This window comes from Perissodus microlepis, chromosome 18 (assembly GCF_051167445.1).
Source record: "Perissodus microlepis isolate ML-2025 ecotype Zambia chromosome 18, ASM5116744v1, whole genome shotgun sequence".
In the NCBI taxonomy this organism is placed as follows: domain Eukaryota; kingdom Metazoa; phylum Chordata; class Actinopteri; order Cichliformes; family Cichlidae; genus Perissodus; species Perissodus microlepis.
The window spans coordinates 26,767,624-26,790,616 of NC_140478.1; the positions used below are offsets into that span (position 1 = coordinate 26,767,624).

Sequence of the window (22,993 nt, forward strand, 5' to 3'; positions counted from 1 at the left end):
GTGTTGATCTACAGCTGGCATTTTTGATGCAATTTCTTGCTCATAGCTTGTCTGTGAAGGTTCTCAGTCATCCAGGTCATCGTAGTCAAAGGAGCTTGCAAAGAAAAGCGTCTGGACTTAAAGAAGTCCAGTAGCTTTTCTTTGCAAGCTCCTTTGACTTGCTCATAGCTTGTTTTTCTTAAACAAAAACATATGAGGGGATTTAAGATTTTAAAAATCTGACATGATACACAATAAATAGGGTTAAGCAATGGAAACTGAACTCAAATGGTCAAATCCACTCTAGAGTTTAACTGAACGCAAACTGAATGTTAACCAAAAAGTCAAAATGAAAGAGAAAAAATAAACTATAATAACTCTGGTTTGGGCCTCACCTGGGAAAAAGTGTGATGAGGACATTAATGGAAGCAGATAAGGCTACGTCCCATCTGAGGCAGCTTCTTTTGAATTATTCCGTTGATGGCTGAGTTGAGACACGTTCATTTTTCCCAGCAGATATTATAAAAGCACTAATCTGTTTTTACAAACATGACCATGGCATGAAAATAAAACCATTGTAAATGTTATTCCAAAGAGAGCGCCTTGAAGTTCTTTGATTTTTTTTAAAGCTATAAACGGTTTGATTATTCCAGGAAGCACGAGCAGTGAAATCCTCTTTTCAAAACCCCAGATCTGTTTGGAAGACATGAGCAGAGAATAAAGGCATTCGAAAATTTTATGTTGGTAGATAAAAAGATCTCACATCTCCAGTTTTGTACATCATCATGTCTTTATTCGAGTGTAAACAAACTCCGAAAAGAGCATCAGCCAGGTTCTTGATTATTGGCGTTAACATGATTAATTTGTTTTGCAGTCGTGGGTAAAACACAGTCACTCCACTGCAAAAAAGGGTCCTTTAAACAAGTCATCTTGCACCGTGTTCGATTATTTCATTTCTTTTTGTTTCCAACAGTCTTAAAAATTAATGCACCGACCATAACTTTAAACAGGCAGATCGTTCTTTAAAAGAAAAAAACCAAACAGAAATAAAACAAAAACAACAACAAATGCCCTCGGAGCAAGAAAATGAAATCACCTTCCTCCACACCCCACGTCGTTCACAATAAATAAGACTGTAAAACTGTAAAAAGCTGAAATGTTTAGTTGATCCTAGTTTGCAGTGCGTATAATAAATAACATGACGCATCCATATTGACTTCAGTTCAGTCTAGCAGGGTAACTTTATCTCTTCATTTTTGCTGTATGCAGTGTTTCTTACTTCCGGCTAAGGTGCTGAGAGTGTGTGTGTGTGTGTGTGTGTGTGTAAGAGAGAGAGAGAAATGCCATCGCTCAGGAATGTGATTCAGTGTTGTTTTGTTGGTATGTTAATAGTTATGTTTTGAACACGAACGTGTGTCCAGAGGCTCATTAGGTTAGTAGTTGATCACAAAAAAAAAAAGTAAAAATCATTAAATATGTAACAATTGAAGGAGCTGCAAAAATAACCCTCTCAAACAGAACAATTAAAAGTTGAGCAGCGATCACAGCAGTAGTGTTAAGCTCAGAGTGCAACAGAATCTGTTTAATCACTTCCATCATACAACAAATATATTTACAATCAAAAAACAAAACATAAATCATTAAAGAATTATTACCACATTCAGATTCAGAACCACAGACGAGTTACGGACTAGCACTGTGTGAGAATGTATTCATAGTGTGTGTTTATGTTACTGACCTATTCTGACCTTTCCACGTAACATCTCCCGCTGGCCTTAATGTGGAAACTTCACCAGTAGCAGCCTCCGTCTTCAGTGACCAAAAAAGCGACGTGTGTACTGTTAAGTGATCCTGAACTGTCCCAAAACACAAAAAGAGCAAAGCGCCGTGGTTTTTTTAATGTTGAAATAAGGTGACTTATGTGAAACTTGATGCATTCGGATGCAGATCTTGAAGTGGTAAGGGTTTCTACCCTCAGCTGTGAAACTCTCATGTCCTGTATTTTTGCAGAATAAGCCCAGATTTCAGCACTTAAAAAAAAAAAAATCCTGTTCCTGTGGTTCAATAACTAAACACACGTCTAAAAGAAACTCCACATATACTCTGAGGGTTTTGCAGATGCAACAAGGCAGATATCAGTATTCTAAAAGTCAGTACCCATTTGTGGTTTATTTGTTTTGGTATTCTGTACTTCAGAGAGCCACGCTGTACAAAATGCACCATGAGCAAACCGCACGCACGTATCTTTTGGAAACAGGAATAAGTGGGGAGGAAGGATTCTGTCGAGCTCTGCTGTTAGTGTTATTTTGACTGCAGAGAAGTTGGTGCAAACCTGTTGGCTGTATTTTGGCTCCAAGAAAAAAAGAAGCTTTCAAATGCGGTTACATTTTTGTCGGACCACAACTTTCACGCGTGTCACTTCTTTCAAGGGCTGAAAAAAACAAACCGCGGTGTGGAGGAAATCTGTCTCCAGGTCTGGCTTTGAAGACGGAGGCTGGTTTGCCTTTGACAAACTGCTTTCTGAGCTGGTGCAACTCTAAAAGAGCATCCTGCTTTTGTTGTGTGATGGTATGCATTAATGTGGCTGTGTATGTATGTTTGTGTGTGTGCGTGCGTGCGTACGTGCGAGTGTTGAATCCTTCTATCACACCTCCTTTTAAGGCTTTCAAGCTGCTTTGGATCAAAGTCAGTCCCAGGGGATAATTCAGCATAAACACAGAGTTCAGAAACATCATAGCCTACCTTCACACGCTGCTGAATTCAATTTTTCAGACACTTTTCAACACCTACTTGATCTTTTAGATTCACAAAAGGAGGCTGATGTCCCTTCAGCCGCCTATCTTCTTACTGGCATCAATTTGTTAGCTTCATCTGACTTTTGTTTTTCAGTTTAAAAGGAAATGTTAAATGCTGAAATACTCAACCTAATGACAAATTAGGATTAGAAAGGGCAAGTACCCCCCGCCACCCAAAAAACTAAAGGTGGCCCGATAATCACATCTAAGACTTAACTTTAAGCCCTCGTCTTAGAAGTTGCAAGTGCAGCAGATGCGCCGCAGACGAAAAACAGCGCAGGGGTAAAGAGGAAAAAACTGTGTTAAAAAAAAAAATGTTAAAATGAGCCCCACACTGGCCACGAGATTAGAACAGATAAACAGTACATTAGGCTATACGCGTCATCATAATTACCGATAGATATATATAGCAGTCGCAGCCGCCACCATCCAGTTTTGGAAACACGTTGGACTAAAAGGGAAAGGGACAGGAGGAGGAGAACTGTTTCTTTCTGTAGTAGGGATTTAAATAAATATCGTGTTTTGTTTCGTTTTTCTTCATTAAAGCCAACTTTCCCCTGGCCAGGCGGTTTGGAAAGAGAGATACGGCAGATGATGGAGAGGTGTTGGTGGTGGTGGGGCTTTATGTGAAGTTCTGCAGGGGCTGGCTGACCCTCATGCAGGCCCAGTAGAAGGCCCGAGCCAGGGTGACGAGAACCAGGAGCAGCAGCACGGCCCACGAGGCGTAGATTCCCTTGTAGGTCTGAGCCTTCACCCACGTTCCAGCCTGCAGAGAAACAACAAGCAGAGGGAGCATTCAGGCATCCATCTGCTCCCCACAAAGCCCTTTCAAGAGGGACATGTAAGCAGTGGCAGAGCCAGGCATTTTTTTATAAGGCTGGAGAAGCTTGTTTATTTATTTAGTTTTTTAGGTGGAAAATGCAGGTATGACGGCCATGCAGAAGAACAAAAGGATGAGAAGAAGCCAATTTTATATAAATCCTAAAATAAAAACAAAAACATGTGAAACAGTCACTCCTATTATTATTGGTGATTAAACACAAAACATATTTATAATGCACTGTTAAAATGTGTCCATGTGGGAACAAGTGTGGCTCCACAACAAAAAAGTCCTGCTAAAAAAACTGAAGTTACTGACTGTAACTCCAGTTCTGTGATTACGTGCGACCCAGATGGAATTTTGGATGGCCAGAAAACGCCGAACAACCTAAATGTAAGGGAACGAATGAGCCTAGGCTGCAGGTACGTTTGAATAGGTTTCCTGCATTTATCCTCAGATCAGTTTTGTTGCTGTAATCTGCACAAGTATGAAGTAATCTCCGCCACGACTTTGCAGAGATTATCATGTCAAATAATCCTTACATAAATCTTCCAATAGGTTGATGAAAAACAACAACAACAAAAAACAAATCACTCAAAAGAAAGTCATACTGAAGAAGGCACTCGGATGAGTGATGTAATGTTTCACAGAAAATGCTCCATCTACATGAACACAATCGCCTTCATGAGATTTCCTTACCTGGAAACTGCTCTGTGTTTATACACCACTACTGTGTTTAATCATCAGCAATTATTATTATTATTGGCTCTTGGGTTGTTGTTTTTACTTACTGTTGTTGATTTTACTTACTAATATTGTAGTATTTTTATCTTCCAAAATAAATAACTTTGGTAGGACTGTTATTTTGAATCGATGGTATAAAAACAAAACTACACCGAAATGCAATAAATTGGACTGGATTACTGAGACTTTACAAGATTACTCCTTTGACTCAATAACATTTATTTAACCTTAAGAAATGTCTTTAAAAGTGGATTGTCTTGAACTCCGAGTATAAATCAAACAAAAAGCAAAACAAGAATACCTACGTTTTAAAAGTTTCTTGAGTTATGCCTGAATTATGATACTGCATTAAACTGCATCACAGTCCTGTGTAACAGGTCTTTTTCATACTATATTCATTAGCACAAGGAAGCTGCTTTCAAATAAAATATAATGGGGCTGTAACTGATAATTATGATAATGGAATAGACAGTAGTCTGTCAGTGTAGACATGTGCCACTTTTCTTGTTTCCATAGCTCTGAAAATGTGTGCACACATCACAGTCTGTTCTCAAGTTTCCTCGCTACCCTGCGTTTCCATAAAAGCAGCTGCGCAAGATTTACTGTCTGTAAGACCAAGATAGACAGCTTTAGTTTTACTCGTGATGGCAGAGTGATGCAGACACACCAGTGGACAAGGACAAATGTAAACAAGCAGGTCGCCCACTACAGCGAGTACTCAGCAAAGTAGTATAGACTGGGCTTTAGATTAGGTTAGACTGTGTAGTCTGTCTTGCAAGGGCAACCGCCATTCAACATGGGAAGATGAAGAGAAGAGCGTGACTTTACAGATGTGTAAAGAAAAGAACTGCGCTGGATTTATAAAATAAGAAAAATATCATACATTTAAATGAAATTTCAAGGCAGCCCAAACTAAAACAATCAGATTTTCAGCTTTTAAACTGACTTGGCAGCAACACAATTTCTCCTCTCAAGGACAGAAAAACAAAGACCAGTTAACATTTAGCCCCATATCCACACTTAGTGATTAATTCACCAGCACCACACTAATGCAGTGACAGGTTTTTTTCCCACAATTTTTCAAGCAGAAGCTAATATTCAATATGTAGGAGTGACTGAGAGATAAGAGAGAAAACAGCTTTGCCATCAAGTATTAAGTGTGCAGCTGCTCAGAAGAAAATTATTTAATGAAGATGGCAAAAGTGACTTTGAGAAAACCCACAGGGATTTTCTGGGAGTACGGAAATATAAATTCCCTTTTCAAAGTCAAAACACTCAAGCAAAATTCAGATGGGTATTAAAAGAAGCAGGAAAAGAAAAAGGATTTAGAGGCGTTTCTGTTGTCAAGAATATCTAAACTTAATATTACCATCTATAATACACTATTATGCTTCCAAATGTTCAGGGCCAGAAGCAGAAATCCAAAAAAGCTCGATAAAAATAGAAATCATGAGGTAATCTTAACAGTTCAAGCAGGCCAAAAGACATCAATATGCTTTCAAGCTTCATCTTTCTTCTTCTATAAACGATGTGTGAACGTTTAATTATTCATGTCGTTCTCAAGGGGGTTTTTACAGTTTAACACGCAACTCTCAAGACAAAATCCAGGATGTCAAAGCCGTCACAGAGTTGAATCTTAACTTCTTTTTTTCCCTTTAACTATTCTGTTTAAAACTCATAATTAAAATTCAGCCTGGAAAGTCAGCTTGATCGGTTACTTGTCTCTGGTTCTTGCTGTTAAAAGGTTATTGACGCAAAACACCCCTAAAGATTAAACTGTCAAAACTTGCTGCTCATGCACCACTCATATAATTAAAAACACCTTTTCATAAAACACAACCTCATTCCACGTCGTGACATTTATTGCCACAACACCAGCATTACGCAATGCTTTCAATGCAGCACATTTAATGTTTGGATTACTGTTCTTAAAGCTGCCAGGCATGCAACCCTCTTATGCTCAGCCTCTTTTGATGCTCATCTTGCGCCCTCTGCTGTTCAGAAAGCAGAATGTCCTGACCATTTAGCCCTTCTGTGCATCATTGTTAGACTTTTACACCCCTCATTTACTCTAGACTCTCTAAAACAGCTGTTATCTCCTTTATTATTCTGATAATATTCCACTGCAGCATCTATTTACAATCACTTAAATGCAGGCAACAACAGAAATTCTAAAAAGCACCGTGAGCTCTGATGGATTTTTGCACACGTCCAACTGAGAGAACAAGAGGCGACGAGGCAAAGCAGGAGATCAGAACTCAGCACAAATGTTCTGTTTTGTTATTCTGTGGGTGTTGAAGGCAGCGTCGCAGCCTGACACAGCTTACAGTTAAAGTTTGTGCTTTTTCTCAATGACAAATAGAGGCCTGTCACACCGGTCTGCAGAGCAGCCGCGAGGCGCCAACCTTCCATGTTAAACAAGCGATGACAAAAGAAAAGATAGCAATCATGTTGCTTCTCCCTGCTACCTTTGTTTTATCTGTAATTGTGGACTTTTCGCTTCATAAAACAAAACAGGAAGGACATGAAAACCATTTTCTAAAAAGATAAATGCCCGGCAGACAGCTATTCATAATCTCTTTTTTAATACTGAACAACAGCTCCTTGACTCATGTGGGTGTCAGACTGGCGTTGGGCAGCGTGTGCTCACCATCAATCCGGCGGTTGAAATGCTGAATAGCAAGCAGAGTAGAAAACACCACAAGCTCCGCCTCCGTGGATACCTCTGACCAATTGAAGACCTGTAGAGGAGAGCTAGAAATTAATATTGCTTATTTAAATGCAGCAAAAAACCCTGCAGGTTTATGTATTTTTCTGTTCAGACTCATAGTGTGAGAAGTTCAGCCATTAACTATATCAAGTGCTTCCTGTCTTTTCCTTACTCATAACTGCTGCCCTCTTTATTTTAATATCTCCTGTTTTTCCCAAGGAACTCCAGTAATTTGCATGACCCTTAAACTTATTAGGAATAATATCTGCATCAGTACTGTTTTATGTTTATCTAAAACTACCCAAGTTGCCACAATGTCCAGCCTCTCAGTAAAACTCTACATACACAACCCACAGAGTGCATACAATTTTATTTAGAATACAATTGCACTTAAGCCCTCCTTACTGTGAAGGAACAGGGGAAAAAGACTTTTAAAACACACCAAATAAATGGTAGTTAGAGCCACATGTGCCACATGAAACAGGGAGTTTCAGACCTTGATGAAGTAACAAAGATATTCACCGATTCCAGCTTTCTATAATCAAAATGTTAGAAACACAAACAACGCCTCTTTCCTGCCATATTGAATTAGGAGGTAGGACAGTGAAATTAATTTTCCATCTTCTGAGCTGGCCAAATAACACCAGGCTGTCTGTGCAGCTGGCTGCGTGACCAGTGTGCAGAGATACTACAGTAATATTCAATATTACTTAACTCACACATCACTGACCTCCCTTTGATTTTATTTGCTTAAGAAAATGCACTTTTGCGAAAACATGCAGATGTTCAAACCTAATGTTGGCAGGTTTGTACAACTAGTGTGTTCACCCTCACAAATAGACTGCATGCAGTACACTACAAGTACCCAGATTATGCAAAATGTAGAACACTTGTCACCCTCCATGGCTGCCATCGTGCCCAAGCGGCAGATGGGGAGGGGCCACTGAATAATTTTCAGCCAGTAGGTTGGCATTAAAATTACATGTGTTTGCTGTTTATGTGTGTTAAAATTTTCCTCAGTATTAAAGGATTTAGTATTGGGCGTGTGGACAGTGCCTCAACAAGTTATGAATGCATGCAAAATGTGGCTGCTAGAGCAACAACCTTGAATCATTTGCCATGTTTGGCTTGAGACAACGCTGCTACCTTTGTCACATTCAGGTTTTCCAGTCAGGTTCAACAGCGTGAACAATATCACCCCGAAACTGGAGCAGCTAAATATAATTCAGCCATCATTAACTGTGTGTGTTGGTTTTTTGGGTTTGTTTTTTTACACCAGAATATTTCCTTTTGTGTCATGTTAAAATACATTATAAAAACAATTACAATAACTACTTTTGGTAGCTTAATTTTAGTTTGCATTTCTACATTCTTCATTTTTAACTGCAAGTGCAAAGCTGAAATAAAACATGGATGATGGTGGTACACCTGCAGAAACGTAACTGTCCAGACTGAATGCAGGTTCTGTAGATGCTTTTGTGTTGACAAACTACAGTCTTGTGACTAAATCTGTTCACAAAAACTGCACCTGCACACCTGTGCACTGCAGTAAGACAGCTGACATACTGGCACGTCTCTTCAGTACCAGAACAAAAGGCAGCTATTTGCTTTGTATATCCGTTCTGATTATTCAGTTTATCTTTTTTTTTTTAAACGTATAATCAATAACATGTATATAACCGCATCCTATATTATTTCAAATTTATCATGCAATTGCAATGGATACTAGCATCCTGCATCCATTTCTCACCACGTTAAGAAGCTCATGGAGACAGTGATACAGTAATCTGTAACCTGAGGTACTAAACATATATGGACATACAATGTGACAGATCAGAAGCCTCATGACATTTAACACTAATTGAGGTCTGTGAGGAAACAGGAAGTAAGAGATTTAATTAAAGTGACCCTGAAGTCACTGCTTATTACCTTTTTGTTACTGTGTCTGAGTAAAACCTTACAGCTTAATGCCAAACAATATAAAAGCAAAAATTGTGTACAGTGAGAGGAGAGTGGTGTAATGGATGATTTGCTTATAGCTACTTACACTTTCCTGCAGTGTGGGCACCTGGCCAGCGTCCGATCTGTGAACTCTGTCCACTGAAATTACAAAGAGAAAGATGTGAGCTTCGGCTTCAGCTAAAAACGTTTGCCAGCTTAGCAGTTATGGTGGCGACACACTTACACTCACATTAATTCTCTTTTTGACCTCTAACAGACAAACTAGTAATTCTGCTTCTGTTAGGTTTATAATGAAACAGGCACAAAAGTTTGCCTCTGACTTCACTCAAAAAAATAAAAATAAACGTAGCACCAGGTAAAAATTAAATAAGTATAGCTGTGCAGCAGATTGATAAGCAAATGTGAGCAGGTGTTGGAGAGAAGTCCTTCACAGTTTGTTTATAAAGTGCTAACAGCAGATAGATTTCCCCCCCCCCCCCATCCATTTGGGCTGGTCAGAAGATTTTTATCATCAGGACTGGATACCGAAGGGAGTGAGAAAGTGTAAAGGGCCTGCAACTGAAACACTGCAGTAAAATAACACTCTTCCAAATAATCAAAATTCAAATACAATGATGTCTTCCAATGACTATCAGCATAAATTATCCAGATGAAAACACGATGTTTCTGCATTCTTTTTGTGGCCAACATTTTTTGTCTTTTCTTTAGCGCGTCTCTCCAAACTAACAGTCTGAGGTGAGTTTATCCAGGATGACAGGAAGAACGACTTTGATTAAAATCAGAAATAAAAATTTTCTTTAAAGTTAAAAGAAGGCATTGTGTTTTATCAGGACCTCAATACTGAGCAAAATAAACCTGATTAGGATCGCTGCTATAATTGACCAGCCCCAGGGTAACTTTCTTTCTTTTTTTTTTTCTTTTTTTTCTTTTTAAATAAATGTTGAGTTTTCCTGGCTCAAAATTGGCTTTTGGCACACACAGGTGAGTCAAAGTCAGTTTTAATTGACTTTACAGAGGTCTGACCATTTGAAATTTTACCAAAATTAAGCTTGAGTAATGAAACCCTCCTTCTACAAAAAAAAAAAAGAAAAAAAGTTTTTATACAAAGCATAAAAAACATGCAAATGAAGAGGACTTTCTTTCTTCTGACAGGAACATTTGTCATTAACGTCTCTCAATCATATGGATATCAGCTGCAAGGAGCAAAGAACTCCTCGTCTCTCTTCAAGTCACATCAATCATAAACTCCACATAAGGCTCTGCTGGGGTGTGAAGAGCTCAGATATATGTTAATGTAACGTCATGTTAATTTATCAATAGTGCTTGGACAAAACAAAATGCTCCTGATGTAACAGTGCACCCAGCTCATTTAAAGTAAAAATGAGCTTTACCTGTGTGGAGAGCAGGGAAATTATTTTACTGCTATTGTTAATAATCATCAACATTACCATTGCATTAATAATATAATCTACAGTATTGATATTGCATTCAGATGTTTAAACAGTGTGTGTCTTTCAGAAAGACTAAGTGGCAGGCTGATAGGAAGTTGCAGGTTTGCAGAGTGTGCCTTTTGCAGAACTGAAACCGAAAGCAGAGTCTAAGTGCAGGTTGACAGGAAACAGCTGCCATGAAGATAGAGACAATGTTCCTTTTTAAACTGTGTTAAAAGTCATTGTGGTTTTGAATTGATGTATGCATATATTGTATCTGATGACGCATGAGATACAAGCCCTGATGGTATAAAATATCTGCTTATGCTTTGATTAAGTCGGAGATCAGCCCTGTCTGCGAACGGAGCTGGTCTTCCCATGTGTGTATTTCATTAAAATCAATTGTCTGACCAAGCTCTTCTGGACCTGGTTGTTTGTACTCTCCTTCCTCAATATTTGAACCTTAACACCTGACAATGTAATGTGGGAATTTGACACTTGAATTCAACAAACGTGTGATGTTTCAAAAGGAAAGTTAACATGTTAAATAATGAAAAAATAATCAGGATTATAATTTTTGCTACAATCGTGCTCCTCTACATGCAGATTAATTGTCTTTAAAGTCGTGCAATTTCCTTCTTGCAGAAAAATATGTAACTTTCAGTCACATAAAGTAATAAATGAGAACATAAAAATTAGGCTTGGTTCATAAATCATTGCTTTAATTCCAATAACATGTTAAATCAGGGCTAGACAACTTTCTTTTTCTTCCCCCCCACAGGGAGGTACAATGATAAAGTGCGAGAAGGACCACTATTTATGTTAAACTTGATGAATTTTGGTAGGCAGAAAAAAAGGCCCTTTTTTCTAAAAACAAGAATTTCCGATTACAGAGACATGAAACATCATCTCCTCCTTTAGGCTGCTCCCCCTAGCGTATGATCTGCCACTTAAAATACTACACAATCTCAATATTCTACAGAACATATTAAATGTTTAAGCTGAGAAATTATATTATTTCACAAAAGTTTTTGCTCTTTCTAAACTCAATGGTAGCAACTTGTCTCAGAAAAGTTGGGTCGGGGCAACAAAAGCCTGGAAAAGTAAGTGGTACTACAAGGAAACAACTGGAGAAACATTTTGTTACTAATCAGGTTAATTGGCAACACATCAGTAACATGATTAGGTATAAAAGGAGCATTAGAGGGGCAGTTTCTCAAAAGCCAAGGTGGTTAGAGGTTCAGTAATCTATGGGAAAAAAAATATCTCTAAAACTTGTGGAAGAATGTCAGAATAATAATCTTCAATGTCAAATTGTGAAGACTTTGATGGCTTTATGCACTTCAGGTGATGAGATATTCAGAGTTTCATCAGAAATCTCTGTGTGCAAGAGACAAGGCTGAAAATCAATATTGAATGTCTATGATCTTCTGGCCCTCGGGCATGATTCTGTCACGAAAATCCCTGCATGGGCTCGGGAACACCTCAAGGAATCATCGTCTGTGAAGACAGTTCACTGTGCTATCCACTAATGCAGGTTCAAGCTCATTCATGCAAAGAAGCTGTATGAGAACATGATCCAGAAACACCACCAGCTTCTCTGGCCCAACGCTCATTTAAAATGAACTGAGGCAAAGTGGAAAACTGTTGTGTGGTCACACGAATCAAAGTTTTTAAGTGTTTATGAAAAACATGGATGTGAGATGCTGGACTAGAGAGCAGAGAAACCATGTGCCTTTTTATCAGCACTGTTTCCTAAAGCCAGCATTTCTGATGACATGGGGATGCATCAGTTCTTACACATCTGGAAAGACATGTATATGTATTTACAGGTGTTAGAAGACGAGGGAATCCTACTCAGCAGAAAATATGGATGGACCTGTCACAACAGTTTGACGCGTGTTGCTGTCATCAAATTCAAAATGACCTTATTATGTTCTTGAAATGGTACATTTCCTCAGTTTAAACATGTTCTATTGTGAATAGAACATGGATTCATGTGAAATTTGTTTGCTCCCAAGTAATTCACTTCAACACCCATTAACCAAATACTTCCTGTTAATGTTTTTTCCCAGGCGAGACCCTGGAGGGTAGTTTCCCTTTAATGTCTAGGGCCAGACTCATATGGTTCACAGGCTAAATGTGGCTATTGAGCCCTTTGTTGCCCATGTGTGCAATAGATGATTTTGATATAAAGTAATATTTTGCTTTTTATGTCAGGTACAAGTTATGAACTAGTCTTGAAGGCCTTTTTTTTTTCCTTTTTTCTAAATACACCTACTGATATTCAATCCAAATATCCAAATTCTTGGCAGCAGGTGCTGCTTGCTACACAACAGCAAAATAAGAAAAACTGTTCTCTCTCACGACACAAACAGTTACTTTCTTCCCAACGTTGGGCCGTGATACATTTGTAAACCCTGCAGGGCAGAATTCACTGTGTGCATGCTGTACATTATTCTTGTCTTGAAAGAAACACTGAGAACATTATCACCAGGATCTGCAACAAAAGATTAACTAGAACGCCACCCAGGGCACAGATCTGAACTTTTTGTTCAGCCGCCCTGTCTTTAAGCATGTAGGAAAGGTCCAGCTGAATGCTAAACGCCCAGCACCATCCATCTCACCTCGGAGGTGGGTATAGTCAGAGAAATCGAGAACGGCGGTGTATTCTATTCTTCTCCTTCTCTCAGTATACCCACCTCCTCTCATCCACCATATATCTAAACCATCCTTACCTGTCCCACTGATTGTTAAAAGAGCAGCAAGAAGAATTTCCCTTCCTCCCTTTAGCAGAAAATGACCATAATATATCAGCAGAGAGCTGATAGGGTTATTGATCTGTACCAATAATTCAACATATACTTGGTGTAGTGCTTTTTGGATGTTCAATAATTCACTCACTACAGTACATTTCACAACAAAAACCTTGCAGGGCTACTCAAACTGTTACAGGTTTGTAGCTTTGGCTGCAGACGATAAAAGCGTCACCCGAAAGACAGTGTTTTATTCAGCTGTTGTGTTTTAGTGGCTCTGGACCTTCCTTAGTGACAGGACTTTCATTGGTCATCTACAGTATTTTTAAGAAAAATACAGTAAATAGAGGTTATGACTTTAGCACAGTTAATAACACCATGCAGAAATATTACATTGATACTATGAATGGATGAATATTCTGAGTTACAGGCCCAATTTACTCTACCAACTAAAATGCGTATCTCATAATACTGATGCTCAGAGTTGGTAATGAAAAAAATTATCTTTTTGTCAGACTTGGAGTGGGAGTAAAATTGATTTGATTGCAGTTTTTAGTAGAGATTAAATATATTTTCCAGCCTTAAATTTAAATTTCAGCACTCCCCTCTGAACCTTGAGCTCATGTAACTGTAAAAATACTCCCAGTATTAAGTAAATTTTGTATGATTTTGTTAGATATGCTAAAGTTATTGTACAAAAAACAAAACAAACTCAAACAGCTGAATCTGAGGGGAAACTTTTTTTAAGATTCAGCTGATTTAATATGGAATATTAACCCCACAAATTGTACTGATGTTTCAACTCCTACAAGCTGCTTCAGAGGTTAATATTTATAATCAATAGATATATTTTAAAGGGGATCTGGTGTGCTTATTTCTAGTTCCATAGTTATATATTAGTGGACTCTCCAGATTAAATATGCATGACTAATAGTACAAAATAATCTTTTGTTTCTCTAACAATGTCTGAAACAAGCTGTTCCTCTCCCTTTTCCTTGCAAACAGAAGGTTGAAGGTGGAGCGAAGAGCTCAGGATAACCATATTATAGATACCGTCCTCATTGACATCCTGCAGAGCCAAGAGCAGAAAAAAATGGTCTGAAACTGAATATTCAGAGGAGTCTGAAGACTGATCTGTTTACTTGTACAAACCCTGACATCATTATTTAAAACTATGATCAGCCACCACTGTAATATAAGCCTGGAATTAAGAAAAGCAAAACATGTTTCTTTTAACTATAGCAAATATTAATGACACCCTAATAATTTGATTTTAGGAATTACACATCTTAAAACCCACAGCACTGTATGCACACAGCAGATGAAGAGAAAACCTAACAAAAATCTATTGATTAGTTTTTGGGACTTGAACCATTACCTCACCAAACTGCCAGGTTATGGTCTCTCTGAACTGCTTCGTAAGATGTATTGTTGTTCCAAATGGCTACACAGGAAGATAAAGTCAAAGGCTGGCCATCACAGCGAAGGGAAAGGCGTGATATCTTTTTAAAAACAGTGATAAGGGTGTCAGCTTCAGGGAGACACTGACAGGGCTGTACTGAGTTGTACGTATTAAATGTGCCACAAATAAAAATAAGGAAAAAAGGAAAAGTAGAAAGAGGAATACACTGCTGTTTAGAGATAAGAGGAAAGCATGTGTGTGGTGGGGGTATGACAGTATCTGACCAAGTGACACAGAGTTCAGACAGACCATAAATCCTGCTTAAGTGTGTCACACGAGGACACCTTGGAGAGCATGGCCAGTTCGATTCACTGACTCTATAATTTTCACAGCTGAGCTCAGACTGATCTCGCATGTACTGGTTTTATATTTCTTTGCACAAAGGATTAGATTTCCCTTTCAATCCTAATCCAAACTACTTATTGAAATAGTAGTATAACATTTTAAGAAATTAGTGAGGTTTAGTTAAAGAAGAAAAGATCAAGTCCTTCTCAAATAGGAGTCATCTTGGCACCAACTTCAGGCTGTTATTTTGTGGTAATACAACTATATATTACTGAACATCTTACTGGACACTAAGGAGTGCCAATACATCTTTCTCTGGCACGTCTACTAGAGACTTGAACAAAATTCAGGATAATTCATGTCGTCATTCATATAGAAAACCTAAATAAAAACCTGTAACTACAGAAATCTACCACTGCACAGCCGAAGGTAAACCTCTACTGAGCTTAGGCGCCAGTAAAAGAAGGCTGTGTTCCTTTAATGTTTCTAATATAAGTGTCTTCATACATAGATGTGCTTTCATATACATCTATGTATGAAGGCGCACTGTGGTTTTACAGGTGGTTAAACCTCTTCTAAGGTTGGACCTGTGACTTACAGTGCAGTAGAGATTTTCCCAAACATAGATTAACCTTGTCTATTTAGTCAAGCTCTCCACTGAATTAAAATAAAGGTCTAAGCTTAATTCAGGTCTTGAAGATACTGGGAGATGGGCATCGTTACCTTGAACCTTAAGTCAACTTAAATAAGCCTAATCCACAGCTGATTCGGCATTATACTTGACAGACACGTTTGAACCCACCATCATTTAAATCAGTAATTCTCAAACATTTTCTGGCATACACCATTTAAGGAGGTTCATTCCCACATCCCAGAGATTTTTAAATCAAAAAAATGAAAAATTATTCAAGTTGACTTTTAAACCCTACCCATATATTAATTCGATTCTGCTTTACTTCCCTCACAGTTTGCGAACCACTGCTTTAATCTAAATGAGCAAATTCCCCAAAACCTTGAAGGCAGAGCTTTTTATGATTCGAAATCCTGTGGTTATTTCCCCTAAAGCTTCTCATTCATTCTAATTAAATAGATGTTTTTTAAAAAAGCAAAGAGCTGGTACCAGGAAGGTGTTGCTGCAGTGTCCACAGGAGACGCGGGCTCCAGCTGGCTGGGGATCAGGACTGGCCGGACCAGGGTGAACCGGGCCCAGATTTATTATCCTCTTACTGGAAGGAGACAGACAGACACACAACGTCAGCATTCGCACCAGAAGCGACTCGAGATATTATTCAGTGCAAGTGCTAGCTAATAATGCAAGCTGATGCTGGGAGCAGTCGTCTCAAGGGCTGACTGCAGCCTCATGAAATTCATCAGCATTCACTCCTCTCATTACTACACACACTGCTTTCCTACAATCAGCTTTCTCACATGGCTACAGTAGCTCAGAATCACTGATCAGGCCGCGGGGCTGAGATGTGTCTGGTTTAGTCAGCATGTCTGGTTTGAATGCAAAATAGTAATACTGGAGGTAAACTCTTAAAAGTAATTTACTGCAGGAAAAGTGGCCAAAGAGGAATGTGCATACACAACATATTTTATTACTACTTGAGGTTAATGGATGTCTTTTGCTAAACTGTAATACAATAAACTATGACATATGAACAGTTCATTCAGTACAATTCAGTTTTGTTTATTTATTATTCACAACCTTAATAATATAATATTAGAAACTCCAACAATCGGACAACTCCCTACAAGGGAGCACTTGGCAACAGCGGGAAGGAAAAACTCCCTTTTAACAGGATGAAACTTCCAAGACTCAAGGAGGGGCAGCAATCCACTGCATCCGGTTGGGTAGTGAGAGAAAAAGTGCCAAGAAAGGCAGGACAAATGGCAAACTACAGCAGAGAGGGCCAGAGTTTAATAATTGTTCATGATTACATATAGCATTGATATAAACACACTACTGTGAAAAGAGATGAGTGAAGAAGATCCGCTCAATCTATCATAGGAAGACCCCCAGCAGCCTAACTAAGGGAGGATTCAGGGTCCAGTCCTAACTATAAGCTTTATCAAAAAGGAAAGTTTTAAGCCTAATCTTAACAGTAGAGAAAGTCTCTGTCTCCCAAACAGAAAACTGGGAGTTGTTTCCATAGTAGAGGGGAATGATAACCGAAGGCTCTGCCTCACATTCTACTTTTGAAAACTATAAGAGCCACAAGTAAGCCTGCAGTCTGAGAGCGAAGTGCTCCATTAGGATAATATGCAACAATGAGGTCTTTAGGATAAGATGGGGACTGAATATTTAAGATTGTGTATGTGAGGAGAAGAATTTTAGATTCTGAATTTAACAGGGAGCCAAACAGAATATGGTGGAAATAACAATCGCAAAATATTAATGTCAAATTGTGTTGTTTCTCCTGCCAATACATTTACATTTTGTATGCCATTGTTAAATATGCAACATATTCTCATTCTGATGAGGTCAGGTAGGATATTTACTCGTTGTTTAAAATGTATACAACAATGTCAAATGAAATTAATGGCTATAGAATTACTGATGTCAAAAATATTTGTCTTCAGCTGCATTCACACGCCAGATATTGCAAGCCTTTTTATCCCTGAGCCTCACTTCATGATCTGCATTTACAACGACACATTAACTCTGAGCTTCACATCTTTATGACAACACATTTTGTAACAGTCAGTTGATGCTTGTTTACATAGCAGCATAAATCTAAAAATTAAAAAAAAAAAAAAAAAAACATCTAAAAATGTTGCTCTTGCACATTTTATGCCTTGGGCATAAACAAAAATCTTTTCTGTTACAAATTACACATGGCAGCTGAAGCATAATGTTGAGGCGACATGCCAAAGCTGTGCATCTCCAGTGACTGACATCAGCCATCTGCTTCTTACTATAACAGTCCCATACTATGAGTCCCCTCTTTATGTGTTTAGGTAATTTCCTGTCAAGAGACAACCAACTGGATCTGAACTTTCAGCAACCTTTAAAAAAGAAAAAAATATAAAAGATATATCCCCAAAAGTTATATTTTCATAAAACTAACTTTTCCAGTTAACTTTGCCCTTCTTTGTTCTGAAGAGGCTGCTGTGCTCATTATGCCCTCTGAGATTATAACATGAAGGAATTTGCTAAGTGTTCATTTGGTTGGTAGCTGCTCCGCAGGAATTCGGTGCATAATTAAAAGCAGATAGATGCTGAATGAATATTGTGATTTTTTTTTCTTTGCTGCGAGGTTCAGAATAACAATTAAATCTCAACATAACCCCCACATCTCCAAATACACATTTAAGAAAAAAAATACACATAATGCATCCACTGTATTATCCACGCAGACACACCTCTCATAATACTAATGACATGCAGAAGTGAAACTCACGATGCAGTTGTTCTAATTAGGCCGTTATTTCCTCATCCGGCTGGCTGAGCACTGCATGTAAACTGTGCTGGGAGCATAGCCTTAATTGAGGGACTGCTGCTCCCATTGCACCTTGTTTCCTCTGCTTCACTTCTCTCTCGCAGAGAGATACAGTGTTATTGCAGTCTCACAGTGGCGTGCGCACACACACACATTCACAGACATACACAAATAACTTCTCACCAATATGGTCGGGGACAGGCAATCCTCTGGGAAGTGACTTTGCAGATGAGCAGACAGTTGCAGGGGCATCGCACGTACTTCTTTCCTGCTGGGGCATTCTTAATGGGCTGCAGAGGGAGACAGAAACACACAGGAGGGAGCGATAAGACCGCAAAACAACACATTCGAATAGGAATAGATAACAAGCCAATTATTCATGATGGACGAGAATTAACCAATACTACACGAGGGAGAGGAGTATGCCAGGAGATATTGGCGGTGAGTGTACAGAAGCTGCAGGTTAAGGAAGATAGTTGTGATTTATTATGGGAAACTGTTTAAAAGACTATTAAAGAGTGCAGTCAACAGACAACTAACCAAATGAACACCTATGGGAGATTTTGGACTGATGTTTAAAGCCTTGTCCACATATAAAAACAATTCAGGGTCCATCGCTTTGTACCTGGTTGTAAGTGGACATAGATGGTGGTGACTGTCATAGTAAAACCACTATACAGGTGGTGTAATAATCACATTTGAATTTCAATTACAATTTCAGCTTCTGCTGACAACTAAAACAAGATAAAGTTTTGCAATAATGGAGTTTGCTTTTGCTTGTGCCTCTCCATAAATGTTTAAATTCACTCTTTGCCAGACTGTGGCAGGTCTAGTTACGCTCAAGCTTATTTATTTAAAGCTATTCAGTAAGAAAAAAATAATAATTTTTTTTAATTTTTAAGGTTTAAAAAGTCTATATTTTTACCCCCCAAGTAGGGCTGGGCGATATGACCCAAAATTCATATCTCGATATTTTTTAGCTGGATGGCGATATAAGATATATATCTCGATATTTTTTTAAAGCCATAAAGTAAGAACAAAAAGAGAGTTCTTAGTCAAAGCTGTGTCCCAGATGTCACACAGGCACTTTTATTAACATACAGCATAGATGTACATGAAAAAAAACTACTCAAAAATAAATTATGAGCATTTATTAAATAATAATGCTCCATAAATAAAAGAAAACTATGTTGTTTTTGTCCATAACAAAAAGCTCACAATTGTGCAGTCAAAATGTAAACTAACAGACGCTGAGCATAATAACAAAGATTTCACAGCTGCTCTGTTCCCAACTTCTACTGCGTGACTGACAGCCTGGAGTTTGAAATCCGCTTCAGGTGCCATTTATGGTCCTTATACACACACACAATACGGTAATATTACGTTGAAGCACAGTGCGTATCACTCCGCGAGGCTCCTCGGTAGCCGTAATGCTCCGACAATCCATCAAGCGGTGCAGCTCCGTAGCTTACCAAAGTTGTACTAAAACATTTTTTGACAGATTGCTGAGCGCTGTGTTCCACATAAAATCGGTTCGCGGTCATCAAGCACAACCAGAATTCATACATAAGGCGCGCTGTCAACTTTTGAGAAAATGAAAGGATTTTAGGCTGTGCAGCCCCTGTGGGCTGCATGGCGTTAGCGTGGTTAGCTCGTTAGCGTGGTTAGCTCGTTAGCACGTTGACGCCGTCCAGCCCCACGCACGGAGCGATGCGCAGTAACTCGTTAACGGAGATTTGCCGTGTTCATCTTGTCGCTGCCTGCAGGTGAAGCTATGGGGGAGGAGGGGGAGTTGTGTTCAGTGAAGGAGAGGCGAGGCAGAGTAACGTTGCGTAGAGACAAAAGTGGACGAAAGAGAGGCAAACTTATGGCTCCACAACTATAATTATAACGTATATATCGATATAAAGGATACTGTCACATCTTATATCTCGTATAAAAATATATCGATATTTTTGAAAAACTCGATATATCGCCCAGCCCTACCCCCAAGCATGTAATCGTGTCAAATAACCACAATCTTTTTTGGGTGTTGTTGTTGTTCATCCATCTCTACAGTCTTGTACAACCTATATAATATTTCTCAATGAATCAAGAAGTGTTGAAGTCCGTGCTGAAATCAGTTAACAGTGTTAAGGATGCACTGATATATTGGCTGACCATTAGCATCATTAGGCTTCGAGCTTGGATGAGAACCACTGGCCAACATGGCCAACAATGAAAGTGGGCAGTGTTTATTTGTTGTGTAAGGGCCAAAAGCACAAGCTATATATAAACGATATTACTCAATTTTGATTCAGTTTTATTAATATCGCGCCAAATCACTTCTTTTAGCAACCTGAAGAGTTGCCCCCTGGTGGTCTGCTAAAAGAAGGCAGGCTTAACATATTTCCCATTTACATTCACTTCATGTTCCTAGATGCCACATCATTTCCATACTTTAAACAGTCTATGGATATTCTGATAATAACAAAAGCAAAATCAACAGCTTTTCCAGTCAAGTTATTACTTGAAAGCAGGGAGGTGGGTTGCAACTATTTTTTTTGTTTCGTTTTTACCAGCCCAATGGTATGATGTAATGCACTTCTATTGCCAGATGGTGGTGCTAAAGTACCTAGAAGAACAAAAATGAACTGATATAATGCCTTTCTACTCCATTTAGCACTTAAAGCTAACAAGTCACCCAATCTCTCTCTCACACACACACTCACACACACACACACACATTTATAGAATGCTTTCTATCAATCTCACACACAAACATACCCCCACACACTCCAATGGCTGTACTAGGGATCATTCGAAGTTCAGCATGCCCAAGGACACTTCAACATGCAGAGTGGAGGATTCTTAGATCGATCGACCTGTTCCAGTTGGTAGATGACCAACTCTACCCCGTAAGCCAAAGCTGTGAGGAAAAGCTGCTAATAATAATAAAGCGCATGTGGCGCAGTGAGATTAGGGACCGATTATTATTTGAAGTCGTCAAATATCGGAGCGCAGCACACCATGACCCCATGTGCTGCTGCGTACACAGCAAATTAAAAAATAAAAATAAAACAGAATGCATGAAATGATTTTTGGTGGCTGTGGCGGGGCGTGGTCGGCGGTGCCGCTGCAGGGGAGGTGGACGCACCTGCAGGGCATCTGCCAGGTTAAAAGTGTGCTGGGTCCAGTGTCGTTGTTGTTGTGTATGTTAGGCTGGCGGCTATAAAGCTGCAGTTGTGTTGTAACAGCAACGGAGTGATAAGTGTGAATAAAGATGCTGAAAAGCATGTTTGTGGAAATGTCATCGTCGGGTCTGCCATGGTCCTCTCACAGTGGCCTTCATGTCTGCTCAAACAGGAGTGTTTCGTCAATTTCATAGCACACACTTGGAAAAAATAAAACTAAAACAGGGTCACTGCTTAACAGATGGGCAGCAGCCTGCTCAGCCTCCTAGTACTGAAGCCCAAGATGGTAAGTTTCAAAATAAGAGCAAGGGGGCTGTCAACTCGTCACTTGGGAGGAATAAAAAAAATAAATAAACAAATAAAAGCAGAAAAATTCTAAAATGAGTTGCCAAATATATTTATTCAGCGATTAATATACACAGGCAACCTGCCCAAGTGATGTTGGAAACACCACAATATTACACACCATCACCCAGAATGAAATCCCGCGTGTCCATCGTGCTGCGTTCTCGCCACAGCGTCATTAAACCCCGGCTAACCAGATCAGATTGTGTCTTGTTCGTTTCCAGATCCATTATCAATTCAGCTTACAATGCCCGGAGGAATGAAGTTCTTTTCTCCACTCAAGTGAAAACTAATATTAGGAGTGATCATTACACAGTGGATTAGCCAATTTTGTACAATTTTAAAGTTGCCGTGGTAAAAGGATATTTCAGTCTTAATATTTACTTCCTACAAAAAAAAAATGTAATTAAATTGTCACTGTTACAATGATCCGTTTCAGTATAAGAGATTAAAAAAGGGTGAAGTTCGTGTTCCAGTTTAACTGTGTAATATTACAGTCGCAGAGGTTTCTATCATTCAGCCCATAAGATAACCTATCAGTTAAGCAAAATAATGAGCAGTTACAGGAAACTAACCTTGACCACAGTCTAAATATTGTCTTCGGTGAGACAACAACTCATCCAACGCTGCATGTGACAACTCCATATATAATCATTTCTTCCGCTCTATGAGCTATATCGCTGCTCCCAAGAGACTGCATCATGATTATAACCATTAACTGCGATAATAAACATTTTTTTAAATGCAAATCTGAGGCTGTAAAATAACAATTAATACTGCTTACTTGCAATTACTGTTCCTGATTGCCATCCCACGCCTGCTGTCAAATTAAAACAGGAATGAACAAAATTGCACATCAAAATCTTACTAATTCATGAGTCTAATTAAGGATAATAAACATCCCGCAAATTACACATATTTACTTAAAACAAATAACCGCTGTCTGACATCATCCTCTGCATATCTTTTGGATTTGAGTCAACCCCTGATGTATGTAATAAAGCACGTTTGCACTCTCAGATCGACATCAGTGTAAATGTTTTGCATGTTTCATGAGGTGGTGGAAAACAGGATATCCTCACACCTCTG

The 22,993-nt window shown here is 38.8% G+C and overlaps 1 protein-coding gene across 1 annotated transcript in view; it reads right to left on the bottom strand.

Moving 5' to 3' along the window:
* Window positions 1–747: 747 nt before the first annotated feature.
* Window positions 748–22,993, bottom strand: part of pip4p1a (phosphatidylinositol-4,5-bisphosphate 4-phosphatase 1a) — a 30,582-nt gene continuing 8,336 nt past the window's right edge. The window contains exons 3-7 of the mRNA XM_084911988.1: window positions 18,570–18,676; window positions 16,064–16,169; window positions 9,096–9,148; window positions 6,989–7,079; window positions 748–3,540 (exon numbers count right to left, since the gene is read on the bottom strand). Coding sequence (XP_084768114.1) covers window positions 3,397–3,540; window positions 6,989–7,079; window positions 9,096–9,148; window positions 16,064–16,169; window positions 18,570–18,676 — 501 coding nt within the window. The 3' untranslated portion in view covers window positions 748–3,396. The remainder of the gene's footprint in view (window positions 3,541–6,988; window positions 7,080–9,095; window positions 9,149–16,063; window positions 16,170–18,569; window positions 18,677–22,993) is intronic.